This window comes from Oncorhynchus keta, chromosome 16 (assembly GCF_023373465.1).
Source record: "Oncorhynchus keta strain PuntledgeMale-10-30-2019 chromosome 16, Oket_V2, whole genome shotgun sequence".
Classification (NCBI taxonomy): domain Eukaryota; kingdom Metazoa; phylum Chordata; class Actinopteri; order Salmoniformes; family Salmonidae; genus Oncorhynchus; species Oncorhynchus keta.
The window spans coordinates 13,450,849-13,477,958 of NC_068436.1; the positions used below are offsets into that span (position 1 = coordinate 13,450,849).

Consider the following 27,110-nt stretch of genomic DNA (forward strand, 5'->3'; position numbering starts at 1 on the left):
GGATAAGTCTAGATGATCCCTCCCCATTTGGTGCCAAAAACAGGGCTCACTGTCAAACTCACTGTTTCTACTCCCCTCACAGACACACTGGCCTATTCCCTCTGTGCACACTTTATTATGACTGTGTAGTCAACGCCAATATGGCCTGACGGGACACAAAACACTGCTGCATTCTGGTTAAATTACCCAAGTCTGTTATCCCACTAATCTACAGTTGGTTACAGGCTGGTTGAGGATGTACAGGCATTGGGACAGAATGGTTTCTGTTCTGCCTGGGTGTGATTGGTTCTGATGCCTTTTCACTTGTCATGTTATCAAAGTGGAAAACCTATGGTGCTGTTGGAAATCATCATGTGTGCACGTACAAAAACACATTCACACATACGTGTCGTACACACACTTGTACACACACACACACACACACACACACACGTCTGATTTGGTATTAGAAGCAAATGAGCTCTCTCTCCTCTAGCTCTGTCTGTCGTCTATCTTCAGCCCCCAGGCCTCTGTATGTTTACCAATAACGTCTACACACACAAACACCCAGCTTCCAGCTCCCTCTATCAGTTGAAGAGATGATGACAGCACAGTAAAATACACTGACCACTGTCCTGTCACACACACACACACCGTAACCCTCCCTCCACTTGTTAACACAGTTGGACCTTGTTTATTTTGGTTACAATGTATCTGTTCTCCGTTTCCACTACCAGTCAAATAGTGTTAGATATACAGTATATCACTGTGTGTGTAAAGGAAGATTTTGGGGGTCAGGGTTTGTTTACTGTCACAGGAAACAACTAGTGATTAGACATGAATTATTAAACAAAGACCATTACTGACCCCCACCATACAGACATTTCCTGACAAAGTGGCATGTTGAAGTTTGGTTTTTATCAGGGTATTAGCTATTTAACGTTGAATGTACAAAGTGGTTTGAAGTTGTCAGGGCTATTTAACGCAAAGTCTTTGAATGTTTTTTATCAGGGTATTAGCTATTTAACGTAGGTCCCCAAGAAAGGGGAAGGAGAGAGCGAGAGCTAAACGTCCGACCCACATGCCCAGCTCCTTGTTCTTTTAGTATTCTTTTGACGGTTGCGTTGAGAAGGTGTTGAAAGATTCAACCGAACATGAAAGACTGCGACCGTCAAGTTCCCTTTCCTGACCAAATTGCCGATTTAAACTCACTCAAGGCCGCCTTGGCGTTTCAGCTGCGGTTTATTGAATTGTTTAGACTGACACCTTTGACCATAACATTGCTCAAAGGGAGGAAATGTGTGAGTTATATCATGATAAATGCCTTCACTTCCCTCCCTTCTCATTCCTCTCCTCCAGCTAGCTGACTGCCAGAAACAGCAGCTCTTCTATAGGGCTGCTATGTATACCAGCTGACTGCTCCTTGTTCAGGCTCACTCAACATAATATTATACAGACATAATTGGTGCTGAGGGCGGAAGGGGCAAAATGAATCTTTATTTCTCATTCTCTTTCTAACTGTTCCTTCATTTACCCCTCTGTCCATCCACACTGACTTATGTGTAAAGTCATGTGCATAGAGTAACAGTATGTGGTTTCTGTGTTGTTGCTAATGTCTCCAGTATGTGGTTTCTGTGTTGTTGCTAATGTCTCAGTATGAGGTTTCTGTGTTGTTGCTAATGTCCCCAGTCAGTATGTGGTTTCTGTGTTGTTGCTAATGTCTCAGTATGTGGTTTCTGTGTTGTTGCTAATGTCCCCAGTATGTGGTTTCTGTGTTGTTGCTAATGTCCCCAGTGTTTGTGTTTCAGGGATGTGGCAGAACTCTATCCAGAAGAATGCAGGCTTGGCCCCAGTATCGAGCTAATGGTCCCAATGTGGTTTCTGTGGGCAGGTCCCACGTTTTCTGACACGTCCCACGAACGAAGAATGCAGGCTTGGCCTTCACACTGGTCCGACCCTCTCCGACCATCACCACTTCATTCATGTCCCATTCTGGCCAATCCGTAGCGCGGCCCCTGGCCCTCGAGGCTCCAGGCCCTCACGGTCACCATTAGGGCCTCTATTGAAGAGAGAAATCCATACTGAGGAGAGCCGTATAGAGTTCAAGGCTCTGTCAATACCTGCCTGTCCCGGAGGACGGGTGACAGGGGTGACTGCAATCCCTGACTCCTCATGACGCTTGGGAAATCTCCCATCTTCCTTGTCCCTCTCCATGTCCCTTCTGCTGTCCGTACTATCCAGGATCATCATTCCCATATCACTCCTGGGACCAAACAACTACCATCAATTTGGAGTTTGAGGTCCTAGATTTACATTAACGATCCCCCGCGCTGGAGAATTACTGAACGCTAATCTAGGATAATGTTAATGCATCCACTGATGGACTTCCCCACACACACACACACAGCTCAGTAGTAAGAAGAGGCGGAGGCAAAGGATGAGGAGAGAATAGAAGAGAGAGAAGGAGAGGAAGAAGAGGTGGAAGAGAAGCAGGAGGAGGGAAGGAGTAGGATAGAGGAGGAAGAAAAGAAGGATTAGAGGATGAGGAGGTTGTAATCCACTCCAGAGGGGCTGCTTTGTAATCTAGAACTGGGTCTCAGTGAAAGCCTGTTGATTTGCAATGGGGGACTGTAACACTGTACCCCATCAACTCCCTGTTTAGAGGTGTGAGTGAGAGATGTGTGAGAGGTTTTGGGGTTTGGGTGAAGTATGTGTGACTTTCCAAGTGTGCGCACGTACTATATTCGTGTGTGTGTATGTATGCTTGTGTGTGTCTGTACATGGTTTTATCTGTGTGTGTGCCTGCCTATGTGTGAAAAGAGTGTAGAGTAAGGCGTCATAAAGAGAGTGTTGAGGTTATTGATGGTTGGGCCAGGGGCCGGGGGTTGGAGAGGCTACAGAGGCCCAGGCACCTCCGCTCCCCGTTGCCCTGCTCTGAAACAGCAGGCTTGGGTTACAGGCCCCAGGCCCGGCCCCTAGCCTGTTATTGTTCCACTTTGCACAGGCCTGACCTCTGGGGCCAGTGAGTGGCCCCTCTGGCCCCTATACACACACACACACACACACACAGACACACACACACACACATTAATGTTTTATTAGCTTAGATAAGAGGAAGGGGGTGGATTGGCTACATATGTAGTGACAGGACAAACCCCCACACATGCATATCATTTTATTAGCTTAGATAAGAGGAAGTCATGGTGGATTGGCGTACATATGTGCAACAGGAGCAACCCAGAGGAAGGGGGTGGATTGGCTGTAGTTAACAAGCAAAGTTCCCCCAACTGTGTCAGATGCATATCATTAACAAATCAATTGCACATGTTGGTCACAGTTAAAGGGATTTGTGTGGTGTGTGTGTGTGCTAATTTTGCATTTTGCATTAATTTTCCTCTTTTTATGTATGGTAAAGGAGGTCTTCAATTTTATGTATATTATAGGGTTATTAAAGGGGAGGTCATCAATTTTATTTTATGGATGTCTTCCATTTTAGGATGTTATTAAAGGGGAAGTCTTCCATTTTATGGATGTTATACGGTCATTAAAGGGGAGGTCTTCCATGTTTAGGGACTGGGGAGCACTTCATTTTGTAACACATTGGGAGGCTTCCATTTTATGCAGTGTGTACTGTGTATGAAAGGGAGGTCTTCCATTTGATTGAACAGTTATTAAACCTAGGTCTTCCATTTTATGGATGTTAGTCAATTAATTAACTTTGTTTGACCATTTTATGGAAATATTAATATTTTTTTGTATGTCTTCCACACATTGTGATTTTTTACATCTTAATGTAAACATAATTAAATTATTCAAATCAGTAATCATTTTTTGACCACTGATTACAAATTGATACAGTTCTTTGATGGTATGAAATGTCTTCCTCTGTCCTTCCTCTCTCAGGCTACTAAGCCACACCATGAAGGACCACCTGGTGCGGGTGGCCAATGAGGCTGAGTTCATCCTGAGCCGTCAGAGAGCCGAGGACATCCACAAACACGCTGAGTTTGAGGTAAAATACAGTCTGGGCCAGGAAACTGGCTAACATGAAACTAGCACATTAAATCCAAAATGGAGTCCAGATTTAAGCTTGGGTGAATGATTGAGGAGAATAGACCAGGCAGCTGGTAAACAAGAGAACATACTTGATCCAAAATGGCTCCTGACATAATATAGGAATTTGAAATGACCCAGGCTGGTGCAGGTAGCCAGCAAACAGGAAAATCCATTCAATCCAAAATGGAGTCCTGATTTTAGCTTGAGAGGGAGAATGACTTGAAGAGAAAAACTTAGAAATTAACCAATAACTTCCAACCCCTTTCCTGACCCTCGTATCTTGGAACAGAAACATAGTCCTCATTTATTTATCCTTTCCATGTCTTTGTGTGAGAGCAGCAGAAGTTATTTTAGTATATTTGTAGCTTTAAGCAGATCCCATTAAGCTGAGGTTAATAGTTTCATATTTTCATGTTCTGTCTGGCCATATTGAACATCAGCTCAGAATGTAACACCCAGCGAGGGGGTATAAAGTCCTCTATACACACACACACACACACACACACACACACACACACACACACACACACACACACGGTTGTCTGTCAAGTCATTACAGACCTGTCATAGCAACCTAGAGAACAAATGTTGTCTTTTCAAAGACAACCCCAACACGTATAATAACATCTTACACTGGAGGCCGGCTGTAGTTTACATTTGGCACAGCATCCTAGCCAAACAGCCTCCATGTTAATTTATCCCTGTACCTCCCGGCCTAGCGCCAACCTCCCAGCATAGTGCCAACCTCCCAGCATAGCGCCAACCTCCCAGCATAGCGCCAACCTCCCGCCTAGCGCCAACCTCCCAGCATAGCGCCAACCTCCCAGCATAGCGCCAACCTCCCGGCCTAGTGCCAGTCTCCACCCTCCTCCTTCATCCCTCTCTCCTCTGTCTCCGTCCTGATCTCTCTGAATCATTTCCTGCCCTGCTGAGAGCCTGTCTGTTATAGTCCCGCTGGGGGAGTATTTCCACAGTGACAGGAATACAGCATCCTCCCCTCCATCACTACCTTCATTCCCCCCTCCCTACTCAAGACCCTGGCAGTACTTAAACCTGCAGACAGCCCACAGAACTGCTGGTCTGAAGGGCCGACTGTCTCAACCCCCCGTCCCTCCACCCTCACTCGCCCCCTTACCGTAGTTGTAAAATGTTATGCTTTCTTTAAGGTTCAAGGCAGGGTCTCTCCTACAGAATGAAAAAAAGCCCTCATGACTGTTTAAAGCAAATTGTTGAGGGGGTGGAAAGGAAAGCATGTCGATGGTTTGCCTCAGGTTGGTTGGTTGCCTCGGTTCGTTTGAATGTTTGCTCCCATGTTCTTCTAACTTGTGTCCCAAATAGCACCCTATTCCCTATTTAGTGCATTACTTTTGACCAGGGCCCATAGAGTGAATATGGTGTGATTTGGGACGCAGACCCTAGTCAAGTCTGCATTTCTATCTGACTGGCAACAGCAGTACACACTGTCCACGTCCTTTCCACCCACCGGCCTCACCCTGTCAATCATTTCCTCTGGAGGTGTGGCCCGACTCGACCGGTCGTCCAATCATCGTTAGTGCGGGGCAGGCAGACCCGGGTGTTTATGCAGATATATTTCTGACGCGTGACACACAGCCTATTTGACGAGGCTAACACTCCACACACAGGGTGTGTGTGTGTGTGTGTGTCAGACAGCTGTGTGAACAACGGCACGATAGAGGTGTGGAGAGGGGAGGGGCCTGAGGCACAGCACAGACAGTTGGCAGCTCCATAAGAACACAGCGCAGGGCTCACAAACTAGCCTCTACCTCACTGCCCTGAGGTTATGAACAGGAGTGGTGTCTGAGTCCGTGTCCCCATCACTCCCCATTTCCTCCCTCAAACTCACCATGATTAGGCCATGTTATGTTCTCTCAGCCGAGCGAGGGCCAGGATATGTCTGCACCGATGGAAACATGCACACACACACACACACACACACACACACACACACACACACACACACACACACACACACACACACACACACACACACACACACACACACACACACCAGGGGCTGTCCCCAGCTCTCCAATTCTATCTAATTGGCCCACGTAGTGTAGCTGATGTTCCTGTCCGCATCACTAGTCCCTCTCATCCTATCATCTGTCTCCCTCTGGCACTGAGGAGTCCTACAGGAGGAAACATCCTTCGACTGGATCCTACTCTGATATACTGTAATGAAAGCAAAAGGAACACATTGTGTCGTTACATTGGACCTATTTTTCCCACATCGTCCTACAAGAGGGCCTAGTTAGTGTCTCCGTTTTTCCAAGCAGGCCCAGTTGTTTTTCTGGTTTTGTGTGTGTGTGTGTGTGTGTGTGTGTGTGTGTGTGTGTGTGTGTGTGTGTGTGTGTGTGTGTGTGTGCGTGTGCGTGTGTAGTCTTTGACAGTACCGTTGAGTTACAGAATGAGGATGTGTCTGACGAGCCTCAAAGACAGCCAAGGACATCATTGTTTCCTGTTCCTGTATTATTTAGTAGCTACAGTCCCCGGTTGTCTCCAGTAAAACCACAGTGGTGGAGACAGAATACGTTTTAACAGGCTGAAATCTCATTCTATTCTGTTAGGGAGATAGTATTTGTGTTCTTGGATTCCACGCATTAACCCCTAATAGATTTAGTATTGGGTACATGCGTACCACAACTGTTTTGTTTGATTCTTTCTTTTGGGAAAGCCATTCGATTGTGATTCTCTGTCCCAAGCACTGTCTGCAGGGACCTATTTCGCTACCAACCCACATATTGCACAAAGTGTTAGAACTCTTGTATTTATTAAATTCCACTTTTTTTTGTGTCCAACCACACCATCCTTCCTCTCAACCCATTCAACTGTAATCAGATACCCACTAACCACCATAGCCAACTGTTAACTCTCTTTGTTCAAGACTGTTGTTTAGTATTCTCTCTCTGTTCTCTCCCCTCAGCCCCTACAGTATAGCCAATCAACTTTAATCAGATACCCACCATAGCTAAGGCCAAATCTATGTTTCACAATTGAATTCCCCACTTAAATGTAGCCGCTCCTCTGTGACCTCTGGAAGAAGTGAGGCCCTGATAAGTGCAACCACTGATATTGCCGTATTGATTTTCCTCCATTCCGGCTCTGGCTTGAGCCCTCCTCGAGCCATCGGTTTCATGGTTTCATTTTGCACCGCCACCATAAAAATAACAGCCCCAATGAAACATGCCCCAGGGGAAAACAGTTTTCCTCTCTGTCTTCAATTTTATTTTTGATTTTAAATCAGTGTTTGTTCACCTGCTTCTCAGGTTTACCGTTGGAGGACAGAAATAGAAACATGTTGGGGTGTGGCCGAGTGCATAAAGTCGGCGATTTGGTTGTGCCCTGACTGCCACACCCTTCACTGTTTTAAAGAATCTTCCAGCTGAAATGAATTGCACCTTGTGTGTTTCCTGTTGACTATCACTTGGAACAGAGTAGTCCTTCTCCACCCTGGCAGGGGTTTGGGACTAGGTCCTTTGGCAGTGGCTCTCTACCACTACAGACACGGACCATGAAGGAAACGGCAGCCACCAGGAAAGTGAATTATTCAATAGATAAAAACAAATTTATGTTTGCTCCCTGTCAGAGTTCATATCCACGGGAAGGGTGTGATAGAGGAGCCGCGTGATTTAGACACCCTTTGCTTTGGAGACTCGTAACATATGCGCTCTCTCTCTCTCTCTCTCTCTCTCTCCCTCTCCCTCTCTTTCTTTCTCTCGGTCTCCCTCTCCCCCCATCCCTCTCTTTCTTTCTCTCGGTCTCCCTCTCCCCCCATCCCTCTCTTTCTTTCTCTCGGTCTCCCTCTCTCCCCCATCCCTTAGTTCTTTCTCTGGGTCTCCCTCTCCCTATCCCTCTTTTCTTTCTGACGGATCTCCCTCTCCCCCATCCCTCTCTTTCTTTCTCTGTTCTCCCTCTCCCCCATCCCTCTCTTTCTTAATCTCGGTCTCCCTCTCCCCCATCCCTCTCTTTCTTTCTCTTCTCTCCCTCTCCCCCATCCCTCCCTTTCTTTCTCGGCCCTCCTACTCCCCCATCCCTCCCTTTTTTTCTCTCAGCTCCTTTCCCCCATCCCTCTCTTGTTTCTGGTCTCCCTCTCCCCCATCCCTCTCTTTCTTTCTCTCGGTCTCCCTCTCCCCCATCCCCAGATCTTTCTTTTCTCGGTCTCCTCTCCCCATCCCTCTTTTCTTTCTCTCGGTCTCCCTCTCCCCCCATCCCTTCTTTCTCTGTCTCCCTCTCCCCCATCCCTCTCTCTTTTCTTTCTCCCTCCCCCATCCCTCTTTTCTTTTCTCTCTCTCTCCCTCTCTCCATCCCATCTTTCTCTTTCCCCCTCCATCCCAGTCGTTGATTCTTCCCCCAGCCCTCTGTAATATCTCTCTCTCTCTTGAATCTCTCTCTCTCTCTCTCTCTGCTATGAAAGCCAGGAGATCCAGCTAGCGATGTTTCCGTAATCCCCTCTCTCTCTCTCTCTGTCCCCTCTGTCTGGCTTGTCTCTCTCTCCTCTCTCTCTCTCTCTCCTCAGAGTCTCTGACATTCATCTCTCCCTGATGCTCATTATATCCCATCACGACAGCTCTCTCTTCTCTCTCTCTCTCTCTCTCTCTCTCTCTCTCTCTCTCTCTCTCTCTCTCTCTCTCTCGCCCCTCTCTCAGTGAATTGAGTTATCTTTGGCCTGGAGTGTAAGTTATTATAGCCATTGAGGGTGACAGAGATGAAGATAACTGGAGGGGGAAATCCACTGCACTTTTAGTGTTCTCTATCTAATGGGATCCTTAACGTGGAAGAGATCTGCAGATCGCATGGCCACGGCCCTCCTACTACGATGAGAGAGGTTTTTTTTTCAGCATCCTTTCATTAAGGATGAAATGTGGTGGGTTGCGGGCCAAGAGCAGAGGAGGTCAGAGATACGGAAGACCCAGATAATTTATTTTATTTCCTGCTGTTGCACTCTTTCTTTTCATAACCCACGGTTGATTCTTTAAGAGTGAGGAAGACCAAATGTCTTTCTTTTATCCGCCTCCTATAAACTCATCTGCTTTTTAAAATGTTTAGATACCCAGTCACAATTCACCCCCAGCAATGTCATAGGATACTAATTGAATTGACTCCCCCAGATGCTATAAAAGCCATAGATCCAGCTAGAAGAGCCCCTGCAGGTCACCACTCTGGCTGTAGCCCGACAGGCGTCAGGTGCCACCATCTGACACATTGTTTACAATCTCTCTAGCTATAAAAGCCAGGAGATCCAGCTAGCGATCAACCCCCTCTGTCTGGCTTGTAAGGCACGCCTCAGAGTTAATGACATTAACATTGAGCTGATGCTCATTATATTCACATCACGCTCTGACCGCCTCCACACAGTGCACTGAGCTTACTCTTCCTCACAGATCACAGCCATGGACAGGACACACACAAAGAATTGACTGCACACTTAACATTTGAAACGCCATGGAACGGAGGGCGACACAATTTACATTTAGAAGTGAAACAAAATGAACACATGACAGTTAAACATTTCCCTATTTATAACACAAAAAACAAAGCCAACAGCCGATGCTTTGGTGCTATAATGTAACCTGCTATAAAGGAAAAAAGCTCAGTTCTGGTCAAGAACAAACACTGCCGTTTATAGGGTGCTTGGACCAAATGTGGTTATCTTCATAGGTCTATAAACCATCTGTTTCAGTGTGAGAGAATTCCACAACAAACTGTTTCAATGTCAGAGGATAGGTTGTGACCCCAATCTCCCATACCGTCTAGAAGAGCCCCCTGCAGGTCACCACTCTGGCTGTAGCCCGACAGGCGTCAGGTGCCACCATCTGACACATTGTTTACAACGTGATCAACACCAGATTACTCATCGCCTGACCGACAGTCGCAGGTCACTTACCCAGCTGGTGCCCGACAGGCGTTGCCACCATCTGACACATTGTTTACAACTATCTGTCTGACCTGTCATAGGGGCGGTCACTGATTTACAGATGACAGCTATAGGGCTGGGAGAACAGCCATCTCACTATGGTGCTGGTGAGACCCTCTGGGTAATGACGGGGAGGCTTGTTAGCTGTTGCTGGAATCATTTATTAGTGGGATTCGTTTGGGATTCAGTAGTTTGATTTGTATATTATGACAGGATAAAGCAAGTAGATTCACCAGACCCAGCAGTATTCTATATCTCTGTCTACCTCTACCCTCAGAGAGAGAGAGTACTTACCCAGCAGTATTCTATATCTCTGTCTACCTCTGCCCTCAGAGAAAGAGTACTTACCCAGCAGTATTCTATATCTCTGTCTACCTCTACCCTCAGAGAGAGAGTACTTACCCAGCAGTATTCTATATCTCTGTCTACCTCTACCCTCAGAGAGAGAGTACTTACCCAGCAGTGTTCTATATCTCTGTCTACCTCTACCCTCAGAGAGAGAGTACTTACCCAGCAGTATTCTATATCTCTGTCTACCTCTACCCTCAGAGAGAGAGTACTTACCCAGCAGTATTCTATATCTCTGTCTACCTCTACCCTCAGAGAGAGAGTACTTACCCAGCAGTATTCTATATCTCTGTCTACCTCTACCCTCAGAGAGTACTTACCAAGCAGTATTCTATATCTCTGTCTACCTCTACCCTCAGAGAAAGAGTACTTACCCAGCAGTATTCTATATCTCTGTCTACCTCTACCCTCAGAGAGAGAGTACTTACCCAGCAATATTCTATATCTCTGTCTACCTCTACCCTCAGAGAGAGAGTACTTACCCAGCAGTATTCTATATCTCTGTCTACCTCTACCCTCAGAGAGAGAGTACTTACCCAGCAGTATTCTATATCTCTGTCTACCTCTACCCTCAGAGAGAGAGTACTTACCCAGCAGTATTCTATATCTCTGTCTACCTCTACCCTCAGAGAGAGAGTACTTACCCAGCAGTATTCTATATCTCTGTCTACCTCTACCCTCAGAGAGAGAGTACTTACCCAGCAGTATTCTATATCTCTGTCTACCTCTACCCTCAGAGAGAGAGTACTTACCCAGCAGTATTCTATATCTCTGTCTACCTCTACCCTCAGAGAGTACTTACCAAGCAGTATTCTATATCTTTGTCTACCTCTACCCTCAGAGAGAGAGAGAGTACTTACCCAGCAGTACCCAGCAGTACTTACCCAGCAGTATTCTATATCTCTGTCTACCTCTACCCTCAGAGAGAGAGTACTTACCCGGGAGAGAGGGAGAGAAGGAGGGGAGAGGGAGAGGGGGAGAGAGACTAGTATCCCAGTGTCTGGCTCTTCTCTGTGTGTAATTAAGTCCCTAGGTGATGCCTCTTGCACCGCTCCTCACATCATTATCTTTGCCCAGCTGACCCAGAGCTGTGAATAGCACATATATGAGCACCTCCTCCCGACTCCCTAGTCCCCTTTACTACATACTAACTGACACTTTAGTCTCTGGAGTAGGGCTCTTGCCTTGCCTACTATCTTTGTTATCCCATAGAGGGACATCATTTTATTGATTTCATTTTACTGAGGAGTTGGAGAGGAATTCTTGGAAAGGATAATTATGTTGTATAGTATTGAATAAGGCTGTGTATTCTTCAAAATAAATATGTAGAATAAGCAGATTCTCAAGTGCAATTGAATGCATTTTTAAGGCAGACACAATCCTGATGTGGAGTTAAATGTGTTAAATGTACAGCACTAAAAGAAGAAAGGGCATGTCCTTGGTGCGTTCCTATTGTTATCTCTTCTGTTTGGAATCATTACTCTGCATCCAGACAACTAGCCGAGCGCAAGCTAGCATTCCAGAAGAAGTGGATTATTTTTCATCTGCAGCGCCTCTGCCTTCATTTGACTATTTTTCACCCCGGAGAGGACAGTTAACAGGTGTGATTCGTCACGTGCTGGCGCGACCTTGGAGTGCTTCTGGAGTCAGAGTGGATGGTACCTTCAGCCCAGCTTAGACTAATGGTAGCTACTGATTGGAGCGGGGCTTGACACAGCTGCTGGTTTGAGCAGGGAGGGAAGGGGGGTGGAGAGAGAACGAGGAGAGCGAGAGAGTGAAAGAGAGGAGAGGATGCCGCTGGGAGGAGAGATGAAGAGTCCTGCCAACTAGGCATTGTGACCAGTCCATTAAAAACCCACAGCAGCCACAGGCGAGGGACAGGAGAGAGGGATGAGAGAGATACTTTGATAAGTGTTGCGCCTGCGTTAACCTTGATGGCCACTATCGGGACGATGCATGCCTCTGGGATCTGTTTGGCTGGATGAGATTATTTTTTTTCCTCAGCAGGAAAAATCAATACTCTGCGAGCGCGGCGTTGACAGGGCATCATTTCAGAATTGAAGTGGCTGTCAGACGTCGACATTCAATGACTTTTGTTCGCCGTTGTGCTTTTAGGCCTTCATTTTTCTCCTTTGTCTTTCTACACCCCCCAAACTCTTTGTCTGAGTTAACCTGATGGTGTTTTATGTGGCCGTTTTAAACTTGAGGGCAAGAGATCAAGTGCGAGGGGGAATCTTCTTCAGAAACCAATTGTTTCAGCATCTCTCTTTTGTCTAGTAACCCCTCCTCCCATCGTTCTGTAAGGAATTCCTTATTCCTAGGAATATTTGCATTCCCTCTCAGAACACGACAAGGACACGCACCCCGGGCGGACAGGTTCCCCACTTAAAATGAAACCCTCCGGGGACGGCTTGTCGGCGGATGTGAGAGATTGGAAGAGGAGCGTGAGACAACGAGGCGATAGCCGACCCCTCTGTGTGTCTCTAGCTGGCTTCTCTACTGCACCACACAATGTCAAGGCAGACAGTACACATCAAGCATTGCTTTAATAAGATCCCACTGTTGTGTGTGTCGTCGCACGTTTCTCCTGCAGAGCCTTGAGCACTTTGTGATGTCATGAAACGATCGCCTTGAAAGCTGAGACAGTATGGCACAGAAACATTTCAAGGTCCTTGGCTCTGTCACTCACTGTAAGTGATAAACACAGGCTTTATATCTGGTAATGAGGCCTGTATCCCCACTCACACCCTCATTATACTGGTGAACCCCTCAGGCCCTGATGGGAGAGCGTGACAACAACTACAGCATTTAGAGGGGGGTTGACAGCGTATTATTCTACACTCAGAAACCTATGCCATATGTTCTGGCCTTTTGAATTGCACTCATGCAGTTGAGTCAGTGGATTTGTATCTGTGAGATGTGCTGGAATTCCTGACCTGTGTGTGTGTGTGCGTGCGTGTGTGTGTGTGTGTGTGTGTGTGTGTGTGTGTGTGTGTGTGTGTGTGTGTGTGTGTGTGTGTGTGTGTGTGTGTGTGTGTGTGTGTGTGTGTGTGTGTGTGTGTGTGTGTGTGTGTGTGAGACTATTCATGTTGTCTTCTCATATCATAATCCTAGTGTAATTTAGCCAGTGGTTAGGCCTGTTTCCTTTCTAAATCACACAGACGTTTCTCTGGTTATTGACTTGAGCTTTGCGTGAATTGTCCGAGACACATCTCCATGTAATTTACTCGATTAATGCCAACCCATTATCAGTCTGTCTTCTCCGGCCACCGTTTTCCACCAGAGTAGACGCCAGCGCCCGTCACCCTCCGACCCTGTCAGCCAGCTCATGTAATGGAAGGTGCTGCCCATGATTACACTGTCTCAAGTCATAAGGTCTCACGTCACGCCGTCCTCACACACACACACACAAACACACACACACACACACACAGCTTCCTCACCTGCTCGCTCGCTCTCCAAAAGCCTGTCGTGTGCCTTTTACCTCTGACTTCACCATCATCTGACTTCCTCTTTTGAATCTGGCTACCAGGTAGACTAGACATTGATCCTGATGTCTGAATCTGGCTACCAGGTAGACTAGACATTGATCCTGATGTCTGAATCTGGCTACCAGGTAGACTTGACATTGATCCTGATGTCTGAATCTGGCTACCAGGTAGACTAGACATTGATCCTGATGATTAAATCTGGCTACCAGGTAGACTTGACATTGATCCTGATGTCTGAATCTGGCTACCAGGTAGACTTGACATTGATCCTGATGTCTGAATCTGGCTACCAGGTAGACTAGACATTGATCCTGATGATTAAATCTGGCTACCAGGTAGACTAGACATTGATCCTGATGATTAAATCTGGCTACCAGGTAGACCAGACATTGATCCTGATGATTAAATCTGGCTACCAGGTAGACTAGACATTGATCCTGATGATTAAATCTGGCTACCAGGTAGACCAGACATTGATCCTGATGATTAAATCTGGCTACCAGGTAGACTAGACATTGATCCTGATGATTAAATCTGGCTACCAGGTAGACTAGACATTGATCCTGATGTCTGAATCTGGCTACCAGGTAGACTTGACATTGATCCTGATGTCTGAATCTGGCTACCAGGTAGACTAGACATTGATCCTGATGATTAAATCTGGCTACCAGGTAGACTTGACATTGATCCTGATGTCTGAATCTGGCTACCAGGTAGACTTGACATTGATCCTGATGTCTGAATCTGGCTACCAGGTAGACTAGACATTGATCCTGATGATTAAATCTGGCTACCAGGTAGACTAGACATTGATCCTGATGATTAAATCTGGCTACCAGGTAGACTAGACATTGATCCTGATGATTAAATCTGGCTACCAGGTAGACTAGACATTGATCCTGATGATTAAATCTGGCTACCAGGTAGACTAGACATTGATCCTGATGATCTGTTTCTCTTTTTTCATCTCACTGTCAGCATCAGGATAGACCCTTCATGCGCCGTTTCCACCGCGGTAAAGGGGGCCTCCTCTGGTTTCTAATGGCACTAGGCCGTTCATGCTATTTTACTATCCCCCCGCTTTGAAATTAGCGGAGGGGTGATGTGTTCCCTGACTCACTCAGTGCCCTTTGTTCTGTCAGCCTATTGGAAGAGTAGAGGATGGAGGTTATTATGTAGTCATCTAGAGCTAGCAGGCTGAGTATGTAAGAACCAACAAGACCCTAGTAGTCTAATATCCTCTATGTATGATGATTTCAGAGCAGTGGAACGAGCCCCAGACTCTACACTCTGACATGTCTTTTCCACATCGTTTTACCCCGAAATGGAGGCCTAGTATTAATGGGCCTGTTATGTGTTCAGCTGTTTGCTTGTTATTTCAGAGGAGAGTCACTCTGTGAAACTACTTCCCCTCGCCGCCGGGCCCGATAGAAAAGCACACGTCACTATGGGGGACTAGGTGTTTGGGTCCGCGGTGAATGACCAGCGTGTTTACGATGATGTGTTTGAGCTGCAGCACTGCTGATTAGTGACACAGACGTCACACGTCAAGACAGGCTGGAAAGAACGTTTCTGGTTCTGTCCCGTCGTAAAGTACAGACACGCGTTCATCTGTTCCAGGGGCATAACATACGTTTCACACATTCAGCACCGTTCTCATAACTCTGTGTTGTCTGTGTCACACTGATTTACTTCATCTTGGCCAGGTCGCAGTTGTAACTGAGAACTTGTTCTCAACTGGCCTACCTGGTTAAATAAAGGTGTTCTCAACTGGCCTACCTGGTTAAATAAAGGTGTTCTCAACTGGCCTACCTGGTTAAATAAAGGTGTTCTCAACTGGCCTACCTGGTTAAATAAAGGTGTTCTCAACTGGCCTACCTGGTTAAATAAAGGTGTTCTCAACTGGCCTACCTGGTTAAATAAAGGTGTTCTCAACTGGCCTACCTGGTTAAATAAAGGTGTTCTCAACTGGCCTACCTGGTTAAATAAAGGTGTTCTCAACTGGCCTACCTGGTTAAATAAAGGTGTTCTCAACTGGCCTACCTGGTTAAATAAAGGTGTTCTCAACTGGCCTACCTGGTTAAATAAAGGTGTTCTCAACTGGCCTACCTGGTTAAATAAAGGTGTTCTCAACTGGCCTACCTGGTTAAATAAAGGTGTTCTCAACTGGCCTACCTGGTTAAATGTTCTCAACTGGCCTACCTGGTTAAAGGTGTTCTCAACTGGCCTACCTGGTTAAATAAAGGTTTTCTCAACTGGCCTACCTGGTTAAATAAAGGTTTTCTCAACTGGCCTACCTGGTTAAATAAAGGTGTTCTCAACTGGCCTACCTGGTTAAATAAAGGTGTTCTCAACTGGCCTACCTGGTTAAATAAAGGTTTTCTCAACTGGCCTACCTGGTTAAATAAAGGTGTTCTCAACTGGCCTACCTGGTTAAATAAAGGTGAAATAATACAAATATAAAATAAAAAATCCCCTCACCCTAACCTCCCTTCCGCTATTCTTCCTTTCAATACACACGCACACACACGCGCGCACATGTTGGGCCATCATGCTTTAAGGTCAAGGACCACTCTAATGCCCCACAACAAAGACACGTAGATTGATAATTAGTGCCCAATAGCCCCTCCAGAATAGCCTTCCAGAATGTGATCCAGACCTATAGATTTCCTGTCAGGTATGAAAAGTCACCGTTCCAATTGGAGAGGAGGACCAATCATTATCGAGCACTTTCCTGTGTTTACTTGGTTGCTAACGTTCCTGGTGAGGCAGGTTGTATTTGTAGAGCTGGGGATGTATGTGTGTGTTCTCCACCAATGGGCTGCCTTTTAGGTTAATTTCATTTGAGCATTGGGAATTGGATTAAGAGTTGCTGGTATTGATGCTGTAACCTTTCAGTATCCAATGGATGCCCTGAAATCACAGTAATATGGCCGGGACGTTTGCCTGAGGTACTGTACATGATAGTAGCGTGTATTCCTCATTTCTTTGTTGCTTGTATTTCTACACTACGTGGCTAACGGCTGTTAGAAATATGCAGTGTACTGAAATGTTTTCAGTTGGTTATATATTACTTTATTTTAGAGTTTAACTCGGCTTTATATTTTGCTCAGTTCATCTTAGCACTGAAGTGGAACATTAAGTTTTGGGCTGTTTTTTTCCCTCAGTATAGGTGTTATTGTATATACCATCTACTCTGAGTTCAAAGGCCATTTCTGATAACACATTCAGACAGAGAAAAATGAACCTCTGTTTCGTGATTCGGAGCCCTGGAGGCATTAGTAACTATAATGTCCGCTGTTATTAATCAACGTGACATAAGGGCCAGAAAATGACCCCAGATTTTGATTTGGTTTTACTCAAGGTAGCATTTCTACACACACACAGCTGCAAGAGCCTTATATTATGTCGTTTTTACATGGTGTGTAGTAGCCTATACTATTTTCCCCAGAATACATGCTAGTTCCATACATACAATATGAAGTCGCATACTATGTGTACACAGTTTTCTGTTCAGAATAGATACCTCCTGGATTTCTCTTTAAGTGTACTATAAAGGATTTTGTATTGAGCACTGCACATACAATTAATTTGTAATGATGCTTACGTTATTGTGTTTTTGACAGAGAAGTTGACCTGTTGTCACGTTTTGTCTTTGACCCCCAGTCCCACTGTGCCCAGTACTCGGCTGAGAAGCGTGATGAGGAGAAGATGTGCGACCACCTGATCCGAGCAGCCAAGTACCGCGACCACGTGACAGCCACCCAGCTCATCCAGAAGATCATCAACATCCTGACGGACAAACACGGTGCCTGGGGAAGCTCTGCCTTCAGGTAAAAGTCTACGTAGTTCTACAGTCTACGTAGTTCTACAGTCTACGTAGTTCTACAGTCTATGTAGTTCTACAGTCTACGTAGTTCTACATCTACAATCTAGAGCAGGGGTTCTCCAACTCTGGTCCTGGAGCTCTATTGGGGGTGCAGGCTTCCGTTCCCGCCCAGCACTAACACACCTCGTTCAACTAATCACATGATCCGTTTTTGGTCTTCAGTCTAGTTACACCTTCATCAGGTTCCACTCAGCATCATCACATGTTCAGTGTAAAGTACTGCGTCTAGTTACACCTTCATCAGGTTCCACTCAGCACCATCACATGTTCAGTCTAAAGTACTGCGTCTAGTTACACCTTCATCAGGTTCCACTCAGCACCATCACATGTTCAGTCTAAAGTACTGCGTCTAGTTACACCTTCATCAGGTTCCACTCAGCACCATCACATGTTCAGTCTAAAGTACTGCGTCTAGTTACACCTTCATCAGGTTCCACTCAGCACCATCACATGTTCAGTCTAAAGTACTGCGTCTAGTTACACCTTCATCAGGTTCCACTCAGCACCATCACATGTTCAGTCTAAAGTACTGCGTCTAGTTACACCTTCATCAGGTTCCACTCAGCACCATCACATGTTCAGTCTAAAGTACTGCGTCTAGTTACACCTTCATCAGGTTCCACTCAGCACCATCACATGTTCAGTCTAAAGTACTGCGTCTAGTTACACCTTCATCAGGTTCCACTCAGCACCATCACATGTTCAGTCTAAAGTACTGCGTCTAGTTACACCTTCATCAGGTTCCACTCAGCACCATCACATGTTCAGTCTAAAGTACTGCGTCTAGTTACACCTTCATCAGGTTCCACTCAGCACCATCACATGTTCAGTCTAAAGTACTGCGTCTAGTTACACCTTCATCAGGTTCCACTCAGCACCATCACATGTTCAGTCTAAAGTACTGCGTCTAGTTACACCTTCATCAGGTTCCACTCAGCATCATCACATGTTCAGTCTAAAGTACTGCGTCTAGTTACACCTTCATCAGGTTCCACTCAGCACCATCACATGTTCAGTCTAAAGTACTGCGTCTAGTTACACCTTCATCAGGTTCCACTCAGCACCATCACATGTTCAGTCTAAAGTACTGCGTCTAGTTACACCTTCATCAGGTTCCACTCAGCACCATCACATGTTCAGTCTAAAGTACTGCGTCTAGTTATACCTTCATCAGGTTCCACTCAGCATCATCACATGTTCAGTCTAAAGTACTGCGTCTAGTTATACCTTCATCAGGTTCCACTCAGCACCATCACATGTTCAGTGTAAAGTACTGCGTCTAGTTACACCTTCATCAGGTTCCACTCAGCACCATCACATGTTCAGTGTAAAGTACTGCGTCTAGTTACACCTTCATCAGGTTCCACTCAGCACCATCACATGTTCAGTCTAAAGTACTGCGTCTAGTTACACCTTCATCAGGTTCCACTCAGCATCATCACATGTTCAGTCTAAAGTACTGCGTCTAGTTACACCTTCATCAGGTTCCACTCAGCACCATCACATGTTCAGTCTAAAGTACTGCGTCTAGTTACACCTTCATCAGGTTCCACTCAGCACCATCACATGTTCAGTGTAAAGTACTGCGTCTAGTTACACCTTCATCAGGTTCCACTCAGCACCATCACATGTTCAGTCTAAAGTACTGAGTCTAGTTACACCTTCATCAGGTTCCACTCAGCATCATCACATGTTCAGTCTAAAGTACTGAGTCTAGTTACACCTTCATCAGGTTCCACTCAGCATCATCACATGTTCAGTGTAAAGTACTGCGTCTAGTTACACCTTCATCAGGTTCCACTCAGCATCATCACATGTTCAGTCTAAAGTACTGCGTCTAGTTACACCTTCATCAGGTTCCACTCAGCATCATCACATGTTCAGTGTAAAGTACTGCGTCTAGTTACACCTTCATCAGGTTCCACTCAGCACCATCACATGTTCAGTGTAAAGTACTGCGTCTAGTTACACCTTCATCAGGTTCCACTCAGCACCATCACATGTTCAGTCTAAAGTACTGCGTCTAGTTACACCTTCATCAGGTTCCACTCAGCACCATCACATGTTCAGTCTAAAGTACTGCGTCTAGTTACACCTTCATCAGGTTCCACTCAGCACCATCACATGTTCAGTCTAAAGTACTGCGTCTAGTTACACCTTCATCAGGTTCCACTCAGCACCATCACATGTTCAGTCTAAAGTACTGCGACTAGTTACACCTTCATCAGGTTCCACTCAGCACCATCACATGTTCAGTGTAAAGTACTGCGTCTAGTTACACCTTCATCAGGTTCCACTCAGCACCATCACATGTTCAGTGTAAAGTACTGCGTCTAGTTACACCTTCATCAGGTTCCACTCAGCACCATCACATGATCCGTTTTTGGTCTTCAGTCTAGTTACACCTTCATCAGGTTCCACTCAGCATCATCACATGTTCAGTCTAAAGTACTGCGTCTAGTTACACCTTCATCAGGTTCCACTCAGCATCATCACATGTTCAGTCTAAAGTACTGCGTCTAGTTACACCTTCATCAGGTTCCACTCAGCACCATCACATGTTCAGTCTAAAGTACTGCGTCTAGTTACACCTTCATCAGGTTCCACTCAGCACCATCACATGTTCAGTCTAAAGTACTGCGTCTAGTTACACCTTCATCAGGTTCCACTCAGCACCATCACATGATCCGTTTTTGGTCTTCAGTCTAGTTACACCTTCATCAGGTTCCACTCAGCACCATCACATGTTCAGTCTAAAGTACTGCGTCTAGTTACACCTTCATCAGGTTCCACTCAGCATCATCACATGTTCAGTCTAAAGTACTGCGTCTAGTTACACCTTCATCAGGTTCCACTCAGCACCATCACATGTTCAGTCTAAAGTACTGCGTCTAGTTACACCTTCATCAGGTTCCACTCAGCACCATCACATGTTCAGTCTAAAGTACTGCGTCTAGTTACACCTTCATCAGGTTCCACTCAGCACCATCACATGTTCAGTCTAAAGTACTGCGTCTAGTTACACCTTCATCAGGTTCCACTCAGCATCATCACATGTTCAGTCTAAAGTACTGCGTCTAGTTACACCTTCATCAGGTTCCACTCAGCACCATCACATGTTCAGTTCCACTAAATCACATGTTCACTGCGTCTAGTTACACCTTCATCAGGTTCCACTCAGCATCATCACATGTTCAGTCTAAAGTACTGCGTCTAGTTACACCTTCATCAGGTTCCACTCAGCATCATCACATGTTCAGTCTAAAGTACTGCGTCTAGTTACACCTTCATCAGGTTCCACTCAGCATCATCACATGTTCAGTCTAAAGTACTGCGTCTAGTTACACCTTCATCAGGTTCCACTCAGCATCATCACATGTTCAGTTCCAGTTACACCTTCATCAGGTTCCACTCAGCACCATCACATGTTCAGTCTAAAGTACTGCGTCTAGTTACACCTTCATCAGGTTCCACTCAGCATCATCACATGTTCAGTCTAAAGTACTGCGTCTAGTTACACCTTCATCAGGTTCCACTCAGCACCATCACATGTTCAGTCTAAAGTACTGCGTCTAGTTACACCTTCATCAGGTTCCACTCAGCACCATCACATGTTCAGTCTAAAGTACTGCGTCTAGTTACACCTTCATCAGGTTCCACTCAGCACCATCACATGTTCAGTCTAAAGTACTGCGTCTAGTTACACCTTCATCAGGTTCCACTCAGCACCATCACATGTTCAGTCTAAAGTACTGCGTCTAGTTACACCTTCATCAGGTTCCACTCAGCACCATCACATGTTCAGTCTAAAGTACTGCGAATCTGTTCCAATCTCCATACAAACATACCAATTCAAATGAAGCAATGTATTGGGGAAATGGTCCGATTTTGCTGTTTTTTTCCCCCCAGTGTCCTAACTTCCTGCCCAAAATTCACATAATAACAACATTGAGGATTGGTATTGGTAATGGTAAAAATAGAGGATACACCTGACTTTTAAATGAGCCGTAGCTTTCCTTAGAGTACAACACATCCATTAAGACCACTGTAATGACACTTTTCTCATCATCTCCCAGCCTCCCTCCTGGGAGTTAGTGATTGAGTTAGGTCCGCACCGGTACGAACGCCGAAGTATGGGATGCATGATACATTGACTTTGGACAGAGATGAAAGAGATTTAAACAAAACCTCCAGCCATTAAAACTATAGAAAAGCTTAGAAAGCTCAATGTTGGTTTCAACAAAACAGGCCAGTTAGAAGTCAATGGGGGTATTCCCTAATGATGGCCTGTGCTGTTTGTGTGCTGGCAGGTTGGGTACCGTATATAATAGTTGGAGAGTCAGCCTGCTGTTGGTCGGTTGGTTCCCTCTTGTTAGTCTGAGTTGACTCTCCTGAGACTTGTCTGTGTGAGCTCAGTTTGTGGTTGCTCTGGGGGACTCAGGGGGTCTCTTTCTCTCTCTCTCTCCTTTCCCCACATTAAAAAAAATATTCACTGGTCTCTTAGATTGCCTCCCATGAGTATCTTTCTTTCTCTCCCTATCTTTCTCTCTCCTCTTCTTTCTCTCCCTATCTTTCTCTCTCCTCTTCTTTCTCTCCCTATCTTTCTCTCTCCTCTTCTTTCTCTCCCTATCTTTCTCTCTCCTCTTCTTTCTCTCCCTATCTTTCTCTCTCCTCTTCTTTCTCTCCCTATCTTTATCTCTCCTCTTCTTTCTCTCCCTATCTTTCTCTCTCCTCTTCTTTCTCTCCCTATCTTTCTCTCTCCTCTTCTTTCTCTCCCTATCTTTCTCTCTCCTCTTCTTTCTCTTCCTATCTTTCTCTCTCCTCCTCTATGCTTTGATCTTAGTGAGCCCAGTGATGTTATGGAGAGGCAATATTATATTACACACTCTTCTCTCTCTCTTTCTCTTTCCCCATCTCTCACTCCTTCTCTCTCTCTCTCAATTAAATTAAATTCAAAGGGCTTTATTGGCATGGGAAACATATGTTTACATTGCCAATGCGAGTGAAATAAATAATAAACAAAAGTGAAATAAACCAAAACATTTTTTACAGTAAACATTATCCTCGCAAAAGTTCCAAAATAGTAATCTCTCTCTCTTTCTGTATATTCACACAACAAGGCCAAGCTATTTGCTATGCACCTCCGCAGCCCAGAGAGACTCTCCCCTCCCCATTACCGTGCCTTTCTTTCATTGTGTTATTGTGCTGCTACAGTATTGATGGTTTTCCTAATGGCTGCCGATGGGCCAGGCTGGGAGCAGGGAGCCGCTGGCATCGGGCCTGGGAGCCGGGCCCAAGCTTTTAATAAATCACAATCAGACCTGTGCCATTGCATCAATATTTTTGGTCAATTACCGAGAAGGTCAGGTGGCGCAGCTCTGCGACGGGGACCCCATGCAGCTGTGTGTGTGGGGGGTGGATACAGGCTGTTCACACACAGTCACACGCACAAGGACACAACACAGAGGGACGGGCACGCACGCACGCAGACTAAAACATGTGGGTGCTGCAACGTTACAGAAAACAAGTGAGGGAGGGAGAGAAGACCCACACACTCCTTTTCTATCAGCGGTGGTGAAAATGAAATCTGGGAGCAACAAAGGGTTCACGCAGCCATGATTACGACCTTTGTCGAGAGGTGGAAAATTCACAAGCTCCTATAAAGACGTATTCCCTAAAGTTTCTATTCAATAAAGGGGCCGAAAATGAAAATATTATTTTTCTCACAGAACAGGCTGATGGGAATTGTTGTTTTCCTCACGGCAGGCATCTAATAACATCTGACACGCCGTGACCCGCCTGAATGCAATTTGTGTCTTAATATCCAGCTTACACCAGCCCTGGCCCCTGGAGACATGAGGTGTTAGGTGGTTTTCTCTCTTCTCATTTTCTCTCCTCTCGCTCTCTTTTCTCTCTCCCTCTTCTATTTCCTTCTCTCTTTCTCTCTCTCTCACTCCTTTATTCCTCCACCTCTCTCTCCATTTTACTGGAACGTCTAGGGAGGTCTCCCTCCAACAAAGGGAAGTAACTCTTATTTTCGGATCTGAGATCTGCCCTTGGCCGTCATTGGTGCACACACACACACACACACACACACACACACACACACACACACACACACACACACACACACACACACACACACACACACACACACATACAAACACACACACACACGTCATTACGTGCACTGTGGGACAGGACAGACAGACAGAGAACACTACCTGTTCATCCTTACATTACAGTCACATCCTCTGGAGACTCTGGTGTACAACACGCCAGCAGTCTGATCCAAGACCACAGACACAACGTGAATAACCAGCTCTGAGGTGGCCACAGATGAAGCAACTGGCAGCACTCATTTTTTTCCCCCCACTTTTTTTTCTGGAGCGAGTGAGTGGCCCAACAGAGCATCTAGGCAACGTTGGTGTTTATTTGGGTCAGGAGACAAGACATCTTTCATGTATATGACACCCGGCAAAGTGGCCGGACAGACAGACAGACAGACAGACAGACAGACAGACAGACAGACAGACAGACAGACAGACAGACAGACAGACAGACAGAGAGACAGGGGATGAGGAGAGAGAGAGAGAGAGAGAGGGACAGGGGATGAGGAGAGAGAGAGAGAGAGGGACGGAGAGAGAGAGAGAGAGAGAGAGACGGAGAGAGAGAGAGAGAAAGGGGGACGGAGAGAGAGAGAGAAAGAGGGACGGAGAGAGAGAGAGAGAAAGAGGGACGAGAGAGAGAGAGAGAAAGAGGAGACGGAGAGAGAGAGAGAGAGAGAGAGAGAGAGAGAGAGAGAGAGAGAGAGAGAGAGAGAGAGAGAGAGAGAGAGAGAGAGAGAGAGAGAGAGAGAGAGAGAGAGAGAGAGAGAGAGAGACAGGGGATGAGAGAGAGAGAGAGAGAGAGAGACAGGGGATGAGGAGAGAGAGAGAGAGAGAGAGGGACGGAGAGAGAGAGAGAGAGAGGGACGGAGAGAGAGAGAGAGGAAAGAGGGACGGAGAGAGAGAGAGAGAAAGAGGGACGGAGAGAGAGAGAGAGAGAAAGAGGGACGGAGAGAGAGAGAGAGAGAGAGAGAGAGAGAGAGAGAGAGAGAGAGAGAGAGAGAGAGAGAGAGAGAGAGAGAGAGAGAGAGAGAGAGAGAGAGAGAGAGAGAGAGAGAGAGAGAGAGAGAGAGAGAGAGAGAGAGAGAGAGAGAGAGAGAGATGAGGGCTAGATGATGGAGAACGGTAGAGCGATGTCTCGGAGGACACACTCCCCTTTCCTCAACGCCCTCCTTCATTACATCCTAATAAGCTGACTAATGTACCATGGAAATTCATTCTGGATGCTGGGGAGGAGGGAGAAGGAAGAGAAGTTACAGGAGGAGGGAGAAGTTACAGGAGGAGGGGAAGAAGGAGGGAGAAGTTACAGAAGGAGGGAGAAGTTACAGGAGGAGGGAGAAGTTACAGGAGGAGGGAGAAGTTACAGGAGGAGGGAGAAGTTACAGGAGGAGGGAGAAGTTACAGGAGGAGGGAGAAGGAAGAGACGTTACAGGAGGAGGGAGAAGGAAGAGACGTTACAGGAGGAAGGAGAAGGAAGAGACGTTACAGGAGGTTGGAGAAGGAAGAGAAGTTACAGGAGGAGGGAGCAGTTACAGGAGGAGGGAGAAGTTACAGGAGGAGGGAGAAGTTACAGGAGGAGGGAGAAGGAAGAGAAGTTACAGGAGGAGGGAGAAGGAAGAGAAGTTACAGGAGGAGGGAGAAGGAAGAGAAGTTACAGGAGGAGGGAGAAGGAAGAGAAGTTACAGGAGGAGGGAGAAGGAAGAGACGTTACAGGAGGAGGGAGAAAGAAGAGACGTTACAGGAGGAGGGAGAAAGAAGAGACGTTACAGGAGGAGGGAGAAAGAAGAGACGTTACAGGAGGAGGGAGAAAGAAGAGACGTTACAGGAGGAGGGAGAAAGAAGAGACGTTACAGGAGGAGGGAGAAAGAAGAGACGTTACAGGAGGAGGGAGAAAGAAGAGACGTTACAGGAGGAGGGAGAAAGAAGAGAAGTTACAGGAGGAGGGAGAAAGAAGAGACGTTACAGGAGGAGGGAGAAAGAAGAGACGTTACAGGAGGAGGGAGAAAGAAGAGAAGTTACAGGAGGAGGGAGAAAGAAGAGAAGTTACAGGAGGAGGGAGAAGGAAGAGAAGTTACAGGAGGAGGGAGAAGGAAGAGAAGTTACAGGAGGAGGGAGAAGGAAGAGAAGTTAAAGGAGGAGGGAGAAGGAAGAGAAGTTACAGGAGGAGGGAGAAAGAAGAGAAGTCACAGGAGGAGGGAGAAAGAAGAGAAGTTACAGGAGGAGGGAGAAGGAAGAGACGTTACAGGAGGAGGGAGAAGGAAGAGACGTTACAGGAGGAGGGAGAAGGAAGAGACGTTACAGGAGGAGGGAGAAGGAAGAGAAGTTACAGGAGGAGGGAGAAGGAAGAGAAGTTACAGGAGGAGGGAGAAGGAAGAGAAGTTACAGGAGGAGGGAGAAGGAAGAGAAGTTACAGGAGGAGGGAGAAGGAAGAGAAGTTACAGGAGGAGGGAGAAGGAAGAGAAGTTACAGGAGGAGGGAGAAGGAAGAGAAGTTACAGGAGGAGGGAGAAGGAAGAGACGTTACAGGAGGAGGGAGAAGGAAGAGACGTTACAGGAGGAGGGAGAAGGAAGAGACGTTACAGGAGGAGGGAGAAGGAAGAGACGTTACAGGAGGAGGGAGAAGGAAGAGAAGTTACAGGAGGAGGGAGAAGGAAGAGACGTTACAGGAGGAGGGAGAAGGAAGAGACGTTACAGGAGGAGGGAGAAGGAAGAGACGTTACAGGAGGAGGGAGAAGGAAGAGAAGTTTCAGGAGGAGGGAGAAGGAGTAGAAGTTTCAGGAGGAGGGAGAAGGAGTAGAAGTTTCAGGAGGAGGGAGAAGGAGTAGAAGTTTCAGGAGGAGGGAGAAGGAGTAGAAGTTTCAGGAGGAGGGAGAAAGAATAGAAGTTTCAGGAGGAGGGAGAAGGAGTAGAAGTTTCAGGAGGAGGGAGAAGGAGTAGAAGTTTCAGGAGGAGGGAGAAGGAGTAGAAGTTTCAGGAGGAGGGAGAAGGAGTAGAAGTTTCAGGAGGAGGGAGAAGGAGTAGAAGTTTCAGGAGGAGGGAGAAGGAAGAGAAGTTACAGGAGGAGGGAGAAGGAAGAGAAGTTACAGGAGGAGGGAGAAGGAAGAGACGTTACAGGAGGAGGGAGAAGGAAGAGAAGTTACAGGAGGAGGGAGAAGGAAGAGACGTTACAGGAGGAGGGAGAAGGAAGAGAAGTTACAGGAGGAGGGAGAAGGAAGAGACGTTACAGGAGGAGGGAGAAGGAAGAGAAGTTACAGGAGGAGGGAGAAGGAAGTAGAAGTTACAGGAGGAGGGAGAAGGAGTAGAAGT

General features: G+C 46.3%; 1 protein-coding gene across 1 annotated transcript in view; it reads left to right on the plus strand.

The window, feature by feature from the left end:
• LOC118395562 (lipopolysaccharide-responsive and beige-like anchor protein) overlaps positions 1-27,110 on the plus strand; it is a 405,339-nt gene that overhangs the window by 154,577 nt on the left and 223,652 nt on the right. The window contains 3 exon segments of the mRNA XM_052464349.1: positions 1,871-2,022; positions 3,883-3,991; positions 17,476-17,642. Of these exon segments, the coding sequence (XP_052320309.1) occupies positions 1,871-2,022; positions 3,883-3,991; positions 17,476-17,642 (428 nt within the window).